The sequence below is a fragment of the Oncorhynchus masou genome, chromosome 6, assembly GCF_036934945.1.
Source record: "Oncorhynchus masou masou isolate Uvic2021 chromosome 6, UVic_Omas_1.1, whole genome shotgun sequence".
NCBI classification, from domain to species: Eukaryota; Metazoa; Chordata; class Actinopteri; order Salmoniformes; family Salmonidae; genus Oncorhynchus; species Oncorhynchus masou.
In genome coordinates this window covers 71,493,230-71,509,923 of record NC_088217.1, presented here as the reverse complement: position 1 = coordinate 71,509,923, position 16,694 = coordinate 71,493,230, and the positions used below count along the sequence as shown (strand labels likewise).

The 16,694-nt window shown below is 47.8% G+C and overlaps 1 protein-coding gene across 1 annotated transcript in view; it reads right to left on the bottom strand.

Moving 5' to 3' along the window:
- Positions 1–16,694, bottom strand: part of LOC135542569 (bromodomain adjacent to zinc finger domain protein 2B-like) — a 72,936-nt gene that overhangs the window by 19,469 nt on the left and 36,773 nt on the right. The window contains 7 exon segments of the mRNA XM_064969652.1: positions 1,051–1,538; positions 1,541–1,619; positions 1,724–1,957; positions 2,296–2,495; positions 3,663–3,821; positions 4,053–4,262; positions 13,210–13,389. Of these exon segments, the coding sequence (XP_064825724.1) occupies positions 1,051–1,538; positions 1,541–1,619; positions 1,724–1,957; positions 2,296–2,495; positions 3,663–3,821; positions 4,053–4,262; positions 13,210–13,387 (1,548 nt within the window). The 5' untranslated portion in view covers positions 13,388–13,389.

Below are 16,694 nucleotides of genomic sequence, written 5' to 3'. Positions count from 1 at the left end.
TGGAGACGATTGCGTTGAACAAGGCAATGACCACAGCCATTGTACTAAGTAAAGAGTAAAACCGCTGAGAAGCGGCTTCCAGTTCCCATATCTCACTTAAATTACTACAGTTATGAGTCTGTGAAAAGTGTTAGCGTCATGCATCTGTGTTTTACTCTAAACAGCATAACGGCAGACTTTATAGAACGACAGTCACGTTTGGCGCTGCACCGTGTTTCAGCAAACACAGGTTAGGGCTTCGACATTCAACTAGATTCATTCAACTAGATGTGATATCAAGTGAAACAAATCCATTTCACAGACCACGTAATACAGTAGCAGTTCCTGAACCCCTAGGGGAATGCAGAGGCCTTTGGTTCAAAAATAACCTCTCCACCGGTAAAATAGACCAGGGGAGAAGACCAGATTTCCATTTATAGCGGACTGGAGCAATAGGAATTAGCTTAATCAATTATTAATTAATCAACTATTTCAATGACCATTTCGACTACATGCGAGAGGTCCACAATGCACCGCAGAAGGTGATAAATATGTATATGTTCTATCTAGTTGTGAATGTGTTTAATGGACAGTAAAACGTTAAGAGCCTGGAGTAGCTATATGTGCCGTCTGCTTTGCTGAGGTAATGAGGCCAAAAGCATTGACCTTTTGGTTGACCTTTTGGTTTACAGGCTGAGCAGCACCGCGGGACACCCAATCAAACGACTCAGACAGGACTGCCACTTCCCTCTCTGACTCCCTCTGGCTGGAAGCAGCCCTCTTACTGCAGCTCAACTACAGTCTGTTACCATGAATACCGACAACCTTCTAACTGTGAAAGGAGAAACGGTTTCATGTTCGACCGCTTTTAGATTCTTCAAATGAGGTGAAAAGCTAAACTAGCCAGTAACCAATCTGTAGTATTATTTGACCATGGGGAAAAAGAGCTACTGTGTGAATAATGGGATTTTTTATTTGTATTTATTTGATTGAACCTTTATTTAACTAGGCAAGTCATACTTGATACCATATTCCTTGCTAGTGGCTGGGCAGAGAGGACACTGGACCAACCTGTTTGAGCCTGAATTCGTTGATTTGAGAGAGTGATTCCTCCAGCAGCTTCCTCTTACTGGCCTTCCCACTGCCAGGTGTCTTCAGAGGCTTGGTCTGCTGGGAGTTGGCCATGGGCGACGTGAGGAGAGGGAAGGATTGAGGCGAGGAGGACAGGGGTACCGAGCGGGACAGGGAGGTGCAGAGGGACAGGGGCAGGTTCTGCGGCGAGGAGGGCAGGAACTTGGGTGGCTTGGGGGAGGATGTGGTGCGTCCTTTGGGGGAGGTGATGAGGGGGATTGGAGAGGCAGACAGGGGTGATGGAGAAGTTTCCCTGCGGGGTTGGGTGAGGAGAGCCAGGGGCATGGAGCTGGCTGCTAGGCCCGTGGACTGGATGACACTGAGGTGCTGTTGGAGACCCTCCTCCCTGGGCCGGGAGGTCTGGAGGGACAGGGAGGAGCTCTGGGACAGGGTAGGAGGAGAGGGGCAGTGCTGTGAGGGGACCAGGGTGGGGGGTCGGAGGGTAGGCTGTGGGGCAAGCTGTTCCTCTTGTCTAGGGCCTCCTTCATGCCCGAGCTTAGTGTCCCGATCTGGGGAGGGAGAGGAGGAGAGGAAGCCCACTGTTAGCTCACCCCGGAGCACATCACAGACATAAGTATCTACACACTACCAGTACTACTCACTATCACTGTACCTTCATTTTTTTCTTCGCCCGCCTCGCCTTCTCCTTCTCAGAGTTCCACACCTCACACTTTCCATTCTCTTCCTCGTCGTCATCATCATCGTCGTCATCATCATCGTCGTCGTCCTCTTCCCCTCCGAGGTCCTCCAGGTCGCTGCTGATGGCTCCGTCGCTGGAGCTGTCCGAGGAGGAGCCTGATTCGCTGTCACTGACCCCGGCGACCTCTGCTGGCTTTTTACTGGGCTTCTGCATTAAGGCAGAAAAGCCGTCAATCAATAAAGCACCCAGTGTACATTTTGACCACTTGATTTTTGTTTCTAAACTGGAAATGGAAAACTTAAAACGTTCCCAAGTCAAATAGTTCAGGCTTTACTATAGATATAGACAGGTTGGCTTTTACCAACACAACCGACGTGTGCAAAGCTGTTGCCTTAGACTGTTGACAACATGTAAACTATATTTCATCTCCAAATGTTTATTGAAAACATAAATACAATTGTATAATGACCACCACATCGATGTGCGCGCATCACTTTCGTGACGTTGTCATCAGTAATCTAGAGCCACTACATCTTTGAGCTGACCTGGTCTTTAGGTTTGTGGGGTACTTTCTCCAGCTGTAGCTCTGCTGTGTGGCTCTGGCTGTGAGGGCTGCTCCTGGGGCCCCTGGCCTTGGGGCCCTTAACAGACTGGGAGGCACCCAGAGATGGGGACGCGTTCATGGAGTAAGACCCCTGCATGGTTGGGGAGGAGACCCCACTTCCGTTCACTGCCCCATTCACCCCTGAAATTGCACAGAAAGAGGCACAGCACACCGTTACATAGCATCTCAATCTCATCTGAGCAACGAGACATTGCGAGTAAAAACGCTAAAGAAATATCAGGGGTTCTTCTGAATGCAGAAACAGAATAAAAAGCCTTGTGAAAATATAGATGTATGCGTATCTCATTTAGGCATGCTGAACATGGTGTGAGCACAACATGAGTGGTTTACATAATAAAAGATCAATTAAAAGATAGCATCAAAGATAGATTGAGAGAGAGAAAGGGTACAGAGAGAAAGAGAGAGGGAGACAGAGAGAAAGAGAGAGAGAGACACAGAGAGAGAGACAGAGAGACAGAGAGAAAGAGAGAGACAGAGAGAAAGACAGAGACAGAGAGACAGAGAGAGACAGAGAGCAAGAGAGAGTGTGTGAGAAAGACAGAGAGACAAAGAGACAGAGAGAGAGAGAGACAGAGAGACAGAGAGAGTGTGTGAGAAAGACAGAGAGACAAAGAGAGAGAGAGAGGGAGACAGAGACAGAGAGAGAGAGAGAGAGAGAGAGAGACAGAGAGCAAGAGAGAGTGTGTGAGAAAGACAGAGAGACAGAGAGAGAGACAGACAGAGAGCAAGAGAGTGTGAGAAAGACAGAGACAGAGAGAGACAGAGACAGAGAGACAGAGAGCAAGAGAGAGAGTGTGTGAGAAAGACAGAGAGTAGAAGAAAATAAAAGCCTACACATACGCCATTAACTGAGACTGGAAGTCATTATAGGGTTCTCGACGGGAGAAATCTCATCACGGAGCCGGAGACTGCTGAGACTAGGGAGCCTCTCACTTAATCTCTGTGAACAGTTTCCACCACCTGCTTACAGGAATGATTCATTCATTCACATCTCTCGCAATTGCCAGAGGGGTAAAAAAATAAATAAACGTTGCGCTTTAAATACCTCACCCTCTTAAGGGTACCTTTTATTTCCTGGCGGTAAAATCATTTGCTGCTTTTGAACAGGTGTGAGAAGCTCCTTCACACTCTGTGCCAATATACAGGTACAATACAATACATATTTCCCCCCGATGAGCACAGGAAGTGTCGCAATTATCACCTTTGTTCTAAGTTGTTATTATCTGTATAGGTCAGAATGAAGCACTTGGAAGGGTTCAAGGTAAGAAGGGATGGGCGTAGCTGTACCTTTGGGGATCTGTCCGTTTTTGCTGGGGGTCCTAGATGGGGCTTGCAGGGGGCTGTGGTTCTGCTGGATGTGGGGGGTGAACATTGTAGGGAGGCCCAGGAATGGAGGGAGGAAGGCTGCTGCCCCCCTACTGTGGGCCTCTGCTGCTCGCCACCATTCTGATGAAGAGAGAGGACAAGGAGGAGGACATGTCAGTGTCATTCTGTCTCATCCACTAACTTCAGTACGGTATATCAATTACAATCGCCTAAAGAGTATTAGAAGTTAGCACACCCTTAAGTACTGATTAGTCATGATGTTTCATCCATCTGCTCTTCAGGTCAAGTAAATCTCCTGGACCCAATCATGTTACATCTGTCCAGGCGCCACACCCGGGCCCCTCCTCTTACCTGTCAGAGCCCCCAGCTGGGGGTGTGCGGCCAGGGCAGCAGACATCCCCAAGGACCCCAGAGAACCCAGGGACCCCAACGACCCCAGGCCTCCAAACTCTGGGCGTCCTGAGCTGGTGGTGTACAGGCCGAAGCCTGGGTGGCTGACCAGGGGGAAGGCACTTGACAACGTGTAGGGCTGCTGGTCGCTCATCGCCCCATACAAACGACCTGATGGACAAACAGCGCAACAACAAAAAACTATACATCAATCGAATGCACTTCCTAAGTCCTTTAGACTTCAGTCGTCACATCAGCAGTTGCCACATTACTCATTGTGTGTCTCCTATGACGTGTTTTACTTTTCTATCATTTCTCTATTCTCTTTCTCTCTGCATTGTTGGGAAGGGCCCGTGAGTCAGTGAGTCAGTGTCACTGTTAGTCCACACCTGTTGTTTACAAACCATATGACGAATAACATTTGATTTGATCAGCAGTTGATCAGCAGTTGTGCTTCTGTTTGGGGTATAAATGAACTCAGAGGTGACGCGAGGTTTCGCCGTGCCCTCGAAATATCCTGGCTCGTTGGCTTCTTAGGTATTCATCCCTTCTGTGTTCAAGTTGAATGATGTTTCCTCTTCTCCCCCTACAGGTTTTCTGCTGGGTACGGTGACTGTTTTATGTATATTCAACCAGACATTAGGCAGCGTAATGGACAAAGATTGCCCTGGATTGGAGCTTGACAAGATTACACATGCTGGTTTCAAACACAGAACAGAGCAGCTCAGATCGGAGTGACTGAGACAGAGACACTACTCAAGAGGGGAGGCGTGCATCCTGCGTGTTCTAGATCGACGGAGCTCTAGGCTGTACTTCAGTAGGGGAGAGAGAGAGAGAGAGAGAGAGAGAGAGAGAGAGAGAGAAGAAGAAGACAAAAAGAGCAATCACAGTCGACAACTCATATGATATTTTCTGACGGGGAGCTGATTTGTTTAATTAGGCTACAAAGAGAACGTTCTTAGGGGCAGAGTAAAAAACTAAGCCGCGAGAAATTACCATAAGTATTCGAGTTTGTATTTACCAAGAAACTTGAAACTGATGCGGGCTGAGCAGCGGGACATTTGGACCGCTGGGAGTGTAATTGAAGTGTTTCTGCAGGTACTGTATAGGACTGATCCTTCCATGCTACTCCATTATGTCTATCACCATGCAAATGAAACGAGCTCCAATAGGCTAAATCAGTGGTAAAGCGAATAACAAGCAAGTCGCGGTCCTTCAATACATCAGTGTGTGGTGTTTGGGAGGCGTACCTGCGGTAGAGCCTGCTCCTAATACTTTCCTCCACTTTCCTCCAAACCTTTTCTGATTTACATTTCAGCAGCACACTGCCCAGCAAAAAGAGGAATACTTCAACACGATCGTCATCATGCTTTTCCCCTAAACCTGAGTACAATCATTTCTGGCAGGGAAACCGGAGTGCATTGTCTCCTCGCACAGTGAGATGCAATTGGGTCTGAGCATATTTCATGCAAATTCAATTTCCATTACAGAAGGGTGAGAAAGAGAGAGAGAGAGAGAGAGAGAGAGAGAGAGAGGCTGGTAGAGGGAGGGAGGCTGCGGTGGGGGCGAAGCCGAGCTCTCTTTGAGCCAGGTAATACGTATGCAGAAAAAGTGATGACAGGAGATTTAAAGTGTTATTCACTGAGCTTGTGAAAATGTCAACCTACAACATGCCCAGTGAGCGCTGTGTGAGTGTGATGCCCCCAAGTCCTACAGAATCAGATGATGGAGTTGAGACGCACAGAACAGAATCTGAACATTTGCACCTGCCTGTCTGGCTGTCATAACTGAGAAAAAAACTAAACTAAACATAATTAGTCCTAGGCTAAAGCACTTTAATTTTGCGTGCCCTAAGACAGCTACATATAATCAACAATATAGTGATGGGAGCATGAAGTGAAAATACAATGTTGAGGGTAAATTGCTGAGATGATCAAGGGAATTAAAATGTCCATATAGCATCATATTACATAGCATAACTGTCTGGTTGCGTGATCCTGAGTTCGAATTACATTATCTCACTTACAGAAGAGAGGAAAGTGTTCATGTTCCAACTCTTCGACAGTAGGCCGGACTGTGCACCGACAATATCATTCAATGTGCACAAAGGGCACCGTAGGCCTAATGCTGGGAGCATCTTTTCAACAGCAATTTAGGACTAACAAAATGTAAATGTGTGATTTCCCTAGAGACAGATTCCTAAAATGGCCTAAATGCTATCACCATATTGTAAACCAGTAATATGGAAGTCTAAGGAGATTGAGGAAGACATCACAATAGGCTAATAAAAAAAGTTGATTTGCATGTGGGAAGCGGAGTTGAAATGCTTCGTGGGAGGTGGGGAGGGAAACAAAGAGTGCCAGCCAGCGTGCCACAGGCAGAGTGGTGTGGTGACACATGAGAAAATGCCCTTTGAGCCGGCTTCAAGGCCCTCGTCTTCGCAGTCTGCTGCACCACGACAGAGGAGAGAAATACCTTGTGTACTTCATTAGAATATGCTGAATATGGAGTGCCTTGCCGTGCCAAAGTCAGCTAGCAGATACGGAGACAAATGACTGAAAGTACAAAACACAACCCCCGAAAGGCCAGCAGCAAGCAGCCACTTCCGTCGCGTCTCCCTCCCGCCAGAACCCCGCCAGAACCCCGCCCGTCACTCTCGCCTCGACCGACCTTCCCCGAGCAACAGAGTGACATCTGCAAATGCCTTTTCAATATTAATGCGCTTCCAGCTGGAGAATAATTTAATCAGAAATTTGGAGAGAAGAGAGCAGCAGAGCAGAAATACAGGATTACCTGATATCCTCTCACTCTCTCTCTCTCCTCCACCCTCCTCCTCCACTCTCTCTGACAACCTCACTGCATTCCAAAAAGCGCTGGGCCCTTCTTTTTTTTCATGTTCGGAGGATGCTAGCCGAAGGGGGATTAATTTGTTGTTTGCTGCAGTCAATCAAATTTCCATGGACAGATTTAAAGTTAATTGCATCCGTGAGCCGATCCCAGTAGGAAAGACTGCTACATGCGCCCGGGCTTTTTCAAAGTGATATCCTCATCAATGACACACTGCATGCCCCCCCCCCCCCCATCTCCTTCCACCACTGTTCTTGCTCATCTGAGATTTCTTCTATGTTTTCCTCAAGTAGTATTGGCAGGTTGGCAAAAGACCTTGAATGAATTCCTCTCTCTGCTCTGCTGATACCTCTGCCACAAGAATCCGCCACGACATCAAATGGCTCCAACGGCTATCATATGACAATGGAGGAGTGTTATTACTGTTCAAATGGCTCCTAGTTACCGAGTCTGAAGTCACAGCCACATGTTCCATTAGCACAGAGTGGCTATTCCTTTCATTGTAACTAGTGTAACTAGTGTAGGTGGCCGGAAGATGAATTTACCTTCTCCATCATGTTCCAACAGCTTTAGAAGCGCGTTGAACGAGTACTGTTCGTCAGGCTATAAGAAATGAAAAACTGCAGAAATGCATCTCAATATGAAACCAAAACAAAGCTGTGGAACGAACTACATGTGAAAATAATTCAACCAGTAGACATAAAACAATGTGGGATTTGCTGGTGGTGGTGGGGGGGATGGGGGGGGGAACAGTGGGTTAACTGCCTTGTTCGGGGGCTTAACGACAGAGTTTTACCTTGTCAGCTCAGGGATTCCATTCAGCGACCTTTCGGTTCCTGGCCCAACGCTCTAACCAGGTTAGACTGGTTACCTGCCACCCACATCAGTGGGTATATAATAGGTATAGTATATATAATTCATAATTAATATTAATCCTCCTCGTTAGATTCCGGTCCGCGCGGGAACAAGACGTCTCATATGAAAGAACTCTTGCTTGGCTTGATCAAGCTTGGCACAACTTGGGAGCTAGAAGCCTGCCTCTCAGCATTTCATTTGACGCTCGGCCCAAAATCACTTATCTAGACAATCTGAGAACAGGTTATGGCGCAGAGGGATAGGGGCAATGTATAATGCATGAGAAGATGGCCTAATGGCTGCTTCAGTGGAGCAGCACAGGGGGGAGAAGAGAGAGAGAGATAAATACTGGGGCCTTTATTTTTGACGCTTTTCTTATAATGAAAGAGAAAGACAACAAATAGTGCAGTGTGAAATTTGCATGCTATTTGCTGGTCAGTGTGATCTGTCGACTCCTGCGTGTGTGTGTGTGTGTGTGTGTGTGTGTGTGTGTGTGTGTGTGTGTGTATGTATATATGTGTGTATATCAAATCAAATTTATTTGTCACATACACATGGTTAGCAGATGTTAATGCGAGTGTAGCGAAATGCTTGTGCTTCTAGTTCCGATAATGCAGTAATAACCAACAAGTAATCTAACTAACAATTCCAAAACTACTGTTTTATACACACAAGTGTAAGGGGATAAAGAATATGTACATAAAGATATATGAATGAGTGATGGTACAAAGCAGCATAGGCAAGATACAGTAGATGGTATCGAGTACAGTAAATACATATGAGATGAGTATGTAAACAAAGTGGCATAGTTGAAGTGGCTAGTGATACATGTATTACATAAAGATGCAGTAGATGATATAGAGTACAGTATATACGTATACATATGAGATGAATAATGTAGGGTATGTAAACATTATATTCGGTAGCATTGTTTAAAGTGGCTAGTGATATATTTTACATCATTTCCCATCAATTCCCATTATTAAAGTGGCTGGAGTTGAGTCAGTGTGTTGGCAGCAGCCACTCAATGTTAGTGGTGGCTGTTTAACAGTCTGATGGCCTTGAGATAGAAGCTGTTTTTCAGTCTCTCGGTCCCAGCTTTGATGCACCTGTACTGACCTCGCCTTCTGGATGATAGCGGGGTGAACAGGCAGTGGCTCGGGTGGTTGTTGTCCTTGATGATCTTTATGGCCTTCCTGTAACATCGGGTGGTGTAAGTGTCCTGGAGGGCAGGTAGTTTGCCCCCGGTGATGCGTTGTGCAGACCTCACTACCCTCTGGAGAGCCTTACGGTTGTGGGCGGAGCAGTTGCCGTACCAGGCGGTGATACAGCCCGCCAGGATGCTCTCGATTGTGCATCTGTAGGTGTTTGTGAGTGCTTTTGGTGACAAGCCGAAATTCTTCAGCCTCCTGAGGTTGAAGAGGCGCTGCTGCGCCTTCTTCACAATGCTGTCTGTGTGGGTGGACCAATTCAGTTTGTCTGTGATGTGTATGCCGAGGAACTTAAAACTTACTACCCTCTCCACTACTGTTCCATCTATGTGGATAGGGGGGTGTTCCCTCTGCTGTTTCCTGAAGTCCACAATCATCTCCTTAGTTTTGTTGATGTTGAGTGTGAGGTTACTTTCATGACACCACACTCCGAGGGCCCTCACCTCCTCCCTGTAGGCCGTCTCGTCGTTGTTGGTAATCAAGCCAACCACTGTTGTGTCGTCCGCAAACTTGATGATTGAGTTGGAGGCGTGTGGCCACGCAGTCGTGGGTGAACAGGGAGTACAGGAGAGGGCTCAGAACGCATCCTTGTGGGGCCCCAGTGTTGAGGATCAGCGGGGTGGAGATGTTGTTGCCTACCCTCACCACCTGGGGGCGGCCCGTCAGGAAGTCCAGTACCCAGTTGCACAGGTATTCCACTTGTCCAGATGGGTTAGGGCAGTGTGCAGTGTGGTTGAGATTGCATCGTCTGTGGACCTATTTGGGCAGTAAGCAAATTGGAGTGGGTCTAGGGTGTCAGGTAGGGTGGAGGTGATATGGTCCTTGAATAGCCTCTCAAAGCACTTCATGATGACGGAAGTGAGTGCTATGGGGCGGTAGTCGTTTAGCTCAGTTACCTTCGCTTTCTTGGGAACAGGAACAATGGTGGCCCTCTTGAAGCATGTGGGAACAGCAGACTGGGATAGGGATTGATTGAATATGTCCGTAAACACACCAGCCAGCTGGTCTGCGCATGCTCTGAGGGCGCGGCTGGGGATGCCGTCTGGGCCTGCAGCCTTGCGAGGGTTAACACGTTTAAATGTTTTACTCACCTCGGCTGCAGTGAAGGAGAGTCCGCATGTTTTCGTTGCAGGCCAAATCCAAGGTTTTGCCAGCCCTGGTTGCGCAATCGATATGCTGATACAATTTAGGGAGTCTTGTTTTCAGATTAGCCTTGTTAAAATCCCCAGCTACAATGAATGCAGCCTCAGGATGTATGGATTCCAGTTTGCAAAGAGTCAAATAAAGTTCGTTCAGAGCCATCGATGTGTCTGCTTGGGGGGAATATATACGGCTGTGATTATAATCGAAGAGAATTCCCTTGGTAGATAATGCGATCAACATTTGATTGTGAGGAATTCTAAATCAGGTGAACAGAAGGATTTGAGTTCCTGTATGTTTTTTGTGATCACACCATGTCTCGTTAGCCATAAGTCATACGCCCCCGCCCCTCTTCTTACCAGAAAGATGTTTGTTTCTGTCGGCGCGATGCGTGGAGAAACCAGCTGGCTGCACCGACTCCGATAGCGTCTCTCCAGTGAGCCATGTTTCCGTGAAGCAAAGAACGTTACAGTCTCTGATGTCCCTCTGGAATGCTACCCTTGCTCGGATTTCATCAACCTTGTTGTCAAGAGACTGGACATTGGCGAGAAGTATACTAGGGAGTGGTGCACGATATTATTATTATTATTATATGTGCCCATCTCCGGAGTCTGACCAGAAGGCCGCTTCGTTTCCCTCTTTTACAAAGTCGTTTTTTTGGGTCGCCGGCTGGGATCCATTCCGTTGTCCTGGGTGAAAGGCAGAACACAGGATCCGCTTCGCGAAAGTCATATTCTTGGTCGTACTGATGGTGAGTTGACGCTGCTCTTATATTCAGTAGTTCTTCTCGACTGTATGTAATGAAACCTAAGATGTCCTGGGGTACCAATGTAAGAAATAACACGTAAAAAAACAAAAAACTGCATAGTTTCCTAGGAACGCGAAGCGAGGCGGCCATCTCTGTCGGCGCTGGAAGTAGTGTGTGTGTGTGTGTGTATATATATATATATATATATATATATATATATATATATATATATATATATGTGTGTGTGTGTGTGTGTGTGTGTGTGTGTGTGTATTCCTCATGCTGCATAATGGCTCTGAGACCACAATTAGAATGCAGAGAAAGGGCCTGGGTGTTTGGACCTGGCAAGAAGACACTGAGTGGCTGACAGACGTGTTAAATCACGCAGGCGCAGCCTGAGACACACACACACACACAAATCAGTGGTGCAGCCACCTAGCAAGAGGTTGTCAGGAGACATGGGCGAGAATATCTGTGTGTATATATGTGTGTGTGTGTTCCGTATTACACAAAAGAGGCTTTCTAATTGTTTGGGCTTCATTAATGCAGCAGCCTTTCAGCAGCAACCCAAAGCTGTCAGAGGAAGGTAGAGTCTGGGAGAAAAGGTGTTTTCACAGGCCTAACAATAACTACATCATTAATACTGGGGGGAAGTCAGCAACGCATTAAACTCATCCTTCCTTGTGCTGAAAAAATGAGAACTTTGAGTTAAAAGTGAATCTTAAGGGGTTTTTAGTTTCTACACCACTCATTACACAGTGCACAGCTAATATGCTTGGCAGTAGTTATGGAGGGGTTGTTCTATTCTATATATACAGACAGTGGTTATTAACCTGTCTCTCTGTAAACTGGTTTCTCTGTAAACCAGTCTCACTGTAAACCAGTCTCTCTGTAAACCAGTCTCTCTGTAAATCAGTCTCTCTGTAAATCAGTCTCTCTGTAAACTGGTTTCTCTGTAAACCAGTCTCACTGTAAACCAGTCTCTCTGTAAACCAGTCTCTCTGTAAACCAGTCTCTCTGTAAACTGGTTTCTCTGTAAACCAGTCTCACTGTAAACCAGTCTCTCTGTAAACCAGTCTCTCTGTAAACTGGTTTCTCTGTAAACCAGTCTCACTGTAAACCGGTCTCTCTGTAAACCAGTCTCTCTGTAAACCAGTCTCTCTGTAAACCAGTCTCTCTGTAAATCAGCCTCTCTGTAAATCAGCCTCTCTGTAAATCAGTCTCTCTGTAAACCGGTCTCTCTGTAAACCGGTCTCTCTGTAAACCAGTCTCTCTGTAAATCAGTCTCTCTGTAAACCAGTGTCTCTGTAAATCAACCTCTCTGTAAACCAGTCTCTCTGTAAATCAGTCTCTGTGTAAACCAGTCTCTATGTAAACCAGCCTCTCTGTAAACCGGTCTCTCTGTAAACCGGTCTCTCTGTAAACCGGTCTCTCTCTAAATCAGCCTCTCTGTAAACCGGTCACTCTCTAAATCAGCCTCTCTGTAAACCGGTCTCTCTGTGAACCAGTCTCTCTGTAAATCAGTCTCTCTGTAAACCGGTCTCTCTGTAAATCAGCCTCTCTGTAAACCAGTCTCTCTGTAAATCAGTCTCTGTAAACCAGTGTCTCTGTAAATCAACCTCTCTGTAAACCAGTCTCTCTGTAAATCAGTCTCTCTGTAAACCAGTCTCTCTGTAAACCGGTCTCTCTGTAAACCGGTCTCTTTCTAAATCAGCCTCTCTCTAAATCAGCCTCTCTGTAAATCAGTCTCTCTGTAAACCAGTCTCTCTGTAAACCGGCCTCTCTGTAAACCGTCCTCTCTGTAAATCGGCCTCTCTGTAAACCGGCCTCTCTGTAAACCGGCCTCTTGGTAAACCGCCCTCTCGGTAAACCAGTCTCAGTGTGAACCAGCCTCTCTGTAAACCAGCCTCTCTGTAGACCAGCCTCTCTGTAAACCAGCCTCTTGGTAAACCAGCCTCTCTGTAGACCAGCCTCTCTGTAAACCAGCCTCTTGGTAAACCAGCCTCTCTGTAAACCAGCCTCTCTGTAAACCAGCCTCTTGGTAAACCAGCCTCTCTGTAAACCAGCCTCTCTGTAGACCAGCCTCTCTGTAAACCAGACTCTCTGTAAACCAGCCTCTGTAAATCGGTAACTCTGTAGGAAGTGTAAAGAGTGTGTAAAGTGTGCATTTTGTGTATTTAGCCATGTGCAGTTTAACAGGGTGTGTGTGTGTGTGTGTGTGTGTGTGTGTGTGTGTGTGTGTGTGTGTGTGTGTGTGTGTGTGTGTGTGTGTGTGTGTGTGTGTGACGCACGGCACGGAGTGATGAAGCAGTCTTACCAGAGGTGCTGAGGGTAGATCCCAGTGAGGCTGCAGGGCTGGGGGCCAGACTGCTCTTGGAGTGGGGAGCCGGGGAGGACGAGGAGGAGGAAGAGGAGGAGGAGGCAGCAGGGGAGGAGGTGTGAGCGGTGGGCAGGGTGGGGGGCGCGGGGGAGGCCAGCCGCTCTCCAGACTCCATATCTGTCAAACACAATCCAATCAGCACCATTACAAAAGCAGAGGAGAGAGAGAGAGAGAGAAACACACACACACCCCACTGCCCGCCACACCACACACACACCACACACACCCCACACACACCCCACTGCCCGCCACACCACACACACACCACACACACCCCACACACACCCCACTGCCCGCCACACCACACACACCCCACACACACCCCACTGCCCGCCACACCACACACACCCCACTGCCCGCCACACCACACGCACCCCACACACAGCCCACCTCCCATTCAGAGCTCATGGGCCGGGGGTGGGGCAGGCCAGTGGTGGAAATGTCACTAGTTCTTAAGGAGTGGGGTTGGTGTGGAATTAGTGACCATTATCACTTTAACATGACAGTACATGACAAGTGTCCAGCTGAGAGGGGAGAAAAGAGGCTGTCTGACATTTTGGACGGACAAAACACACATAGACTTTCTTTCTCAGGCACACAGTTCACACAGAAGCACATAGCGTGAATCTCTATTTGATTTACAAGTGTTCTTTTTACACGCAGTGAAACAGTTCCCACTCTCACAGTGTAAAACAGTCCCCCCTCTCACAGTGTAAAACAATCCCCCTCTCACAGTGTAAAACAGTCCCCCCTCTCACAGTGTAAAACAGTCCCCCCTCTCACAGTGTAAAACAATCCCCCTCTCACAGTGTAAAACAGTCCCCCCTTCTCACAGTGTAAAACAGTCCCCCCTCTCACAGTGTAAAACAGTCCCCCCTCTCACAGTGTAAAACAGTCCCCCCTCTCACAGTGTAAAACAGTCCTCCCCTCTCACAGTGTAAAACAGTCCTCCCCTCTCACAGTGTAAAACAGTCCACCCTCTCACAGTGTAAAACAGTCCCCCCCCTCACAGTGTAAAGCAGTCCCCCCTCTCACAGTGTAAAACAGTCCCCCCCTCTCACAGTGTAAAACAGCCCCCCCCTCTCATAGTGTAATACAGTCCCCGCTCTCACAGTGTAAAACAGTCCCCCCTCTCACAGGGTAAAACAGTCCACCCTCTCACAGTGTAAAACAGTCCCCCCTCTCACAGTGTAAAACAGTCCCCCTCTCACAGTGTAAAACAGTCCCCCCCTCTCACAGTGTAAAACAGTCTCCCTTCTCACAGTGTAAAACAGTCCACCCTCTCACAGTGTAAAACAGTCCCCCTCTCACAGTGTAAAACAGTCCCCCCCTCTCACAGTGTAAAACAGCCCCCCCTCTCACAGTGTAAAACAGTCCCGCCTTCTCACAGTGTAAAACAGTCCACCCTCTCACAGTGTAAAACAGTCCCCCTCTCACAGTGTAAAACAGTCCTCCCCTCTCACAGTGTAAAACAGTCCCCCCCTCTCACAGTGTAAAACAGTCCTCCCCTCTCACAGTCTAAAACAGTCCCCTCTCTCACAGTGTAAAACAGTCCACCCTCTCACAGTGTAAAACAGTCCTCCCCTCTCAGTCTAAAACAGTCCCCTCTCTCACAGTGTAAAACAGTCCACCCTCTCACAGTGTAAAACAGTCCACCCTCTGACAGTGTAAAACAGTCCCCCCTCTCACAGTGTAAAACAGTCCCCCCTCTCACAGTGTAAAACAGTCCACCCTCTGACAGTGTAAAACAGTCCCCCCTCTCACAGTGTAAAACAGTCCACCCTCTCACAGTGTAAAACAGCCCCCCCTCTCACAGTGTAAAACAGTCCCCCCCTCTCAGTCTAAAACAGTCCCCCCTCTCACAGTGTAAAACAGTCCTCCCCTCTCAGTGTAAAACAGTCCCCCCTCTCACAGTGTAAAACAGCCCCCCCCCTCTCACAGTGTAAAACAGTCCTCCCCTCTCAGTCTAAAACAGTCCCCCCTCTCACAGTGTAAAACAGCCCCCCTCTCACAGTGTAAAACAGTCCACCCTCTAACAGTGTAAAACAGTCCACCCTCTCACAGTGTAAAACAGTCCACCCTCTCACAGTGTAAAACAGTCCCCCCTCTCACAGTGTAAAACAGTCCCCCTCTCACAGTATAAAACAGTCCCCCCCTCTCACAGTGTAAAACAGTCCACCCTCTCACAGTGTAAAACAGTCCCCCCTCTCACAGTGTAAAACAGTCCCCCCTCTCACAGTGTAAAACAGTCCCCCTCTCACAGTATAAAACAGTCCCCCCTCTCACAGTGTAAAACAGTCCCCCTCTCACAGTATAAAACAGCCCCCCCTCTCACAGTGTAAAACAGTCCACCCTCTCACAGTGTAAAACAGTCCCCCCTCTCACAGTGTAAAACAGTCCCCCCTCTCACAGTGTAAAACAGTCCACCCTCTAACAGTGTAAAACAGTCCACCCTCTCACAGTGTAAAACAGTCCACCCTCTCACAGTGTAAAACAGTCCCCCCTCTCACAGTGTAAAACAGTCCCCCTCTCACAGTGTAAAACAGTCCCCCCCTCTCACAGTGTAAAACAGTCCCCCCTCTCACAGTGTAAAACAGTCCCCCCTCTCACAGTGTAAAACAGTCCCCCCTCTCACAGTGTAAAACAGTCCCCCCTCTCACAGTGGATGTAGTTAACAGGCAAACTAAAGCCTTCACAGTTCCACTTTCTTTCAGCCTTGTACAAAACATACAGAGGGCTTTCAAAGACTCCTCTAAGACCCAATAGGCTTCTCTCGGCTGTGGAACTATTGTGCTCCCATCCATTAACAGCCTCATAGAGAACTAGCATTACTGACAACACTGGCGCAAATAAACCTCGGGAGACAACGGCAAGGTTAGATGATTCCACTGACGCTTATTTCTACTCCATTATTCCCTCCTACCCACCTTCTCCTACACAAACATTCAGGCAGGCAGAACACACACACACATACACACACACACTCTCTCGCACGTACACACGCTTTCTCACACATGCACACACGTGCCACGCACACACACTAAATCCCTCCCATATCACACGGCCCCTGACTCTCTCCTCTCTCCTTCCGTTTTCATCCCTTTGCCTGACACTAATCCAGGTAGGAAAATCCCCTTGAAAAGCACAGTTTGCAGATTGTGTTTTACAGGCTGCCTTTCATATTGTGCCATTAAACATAAACAGTCTGCCTTAGTCCCCCTCCTCTCTCTCTCCTCTGCAGCAGGCGCAGGGACACTGATTAGATCTCAGAGACAAAAGCTGCTATCCTCTGAATATCAAGTATCAGCCAGGAGCTAGGCTGACGGGGGGGGGGTGGTGGTACGCAAATGACAAGAAGACCTGCTGCAATCCTCGGGGATCTGGCCGCTGCCTGGCTATTGCGCGTGGTGCTGGAGGAGGAC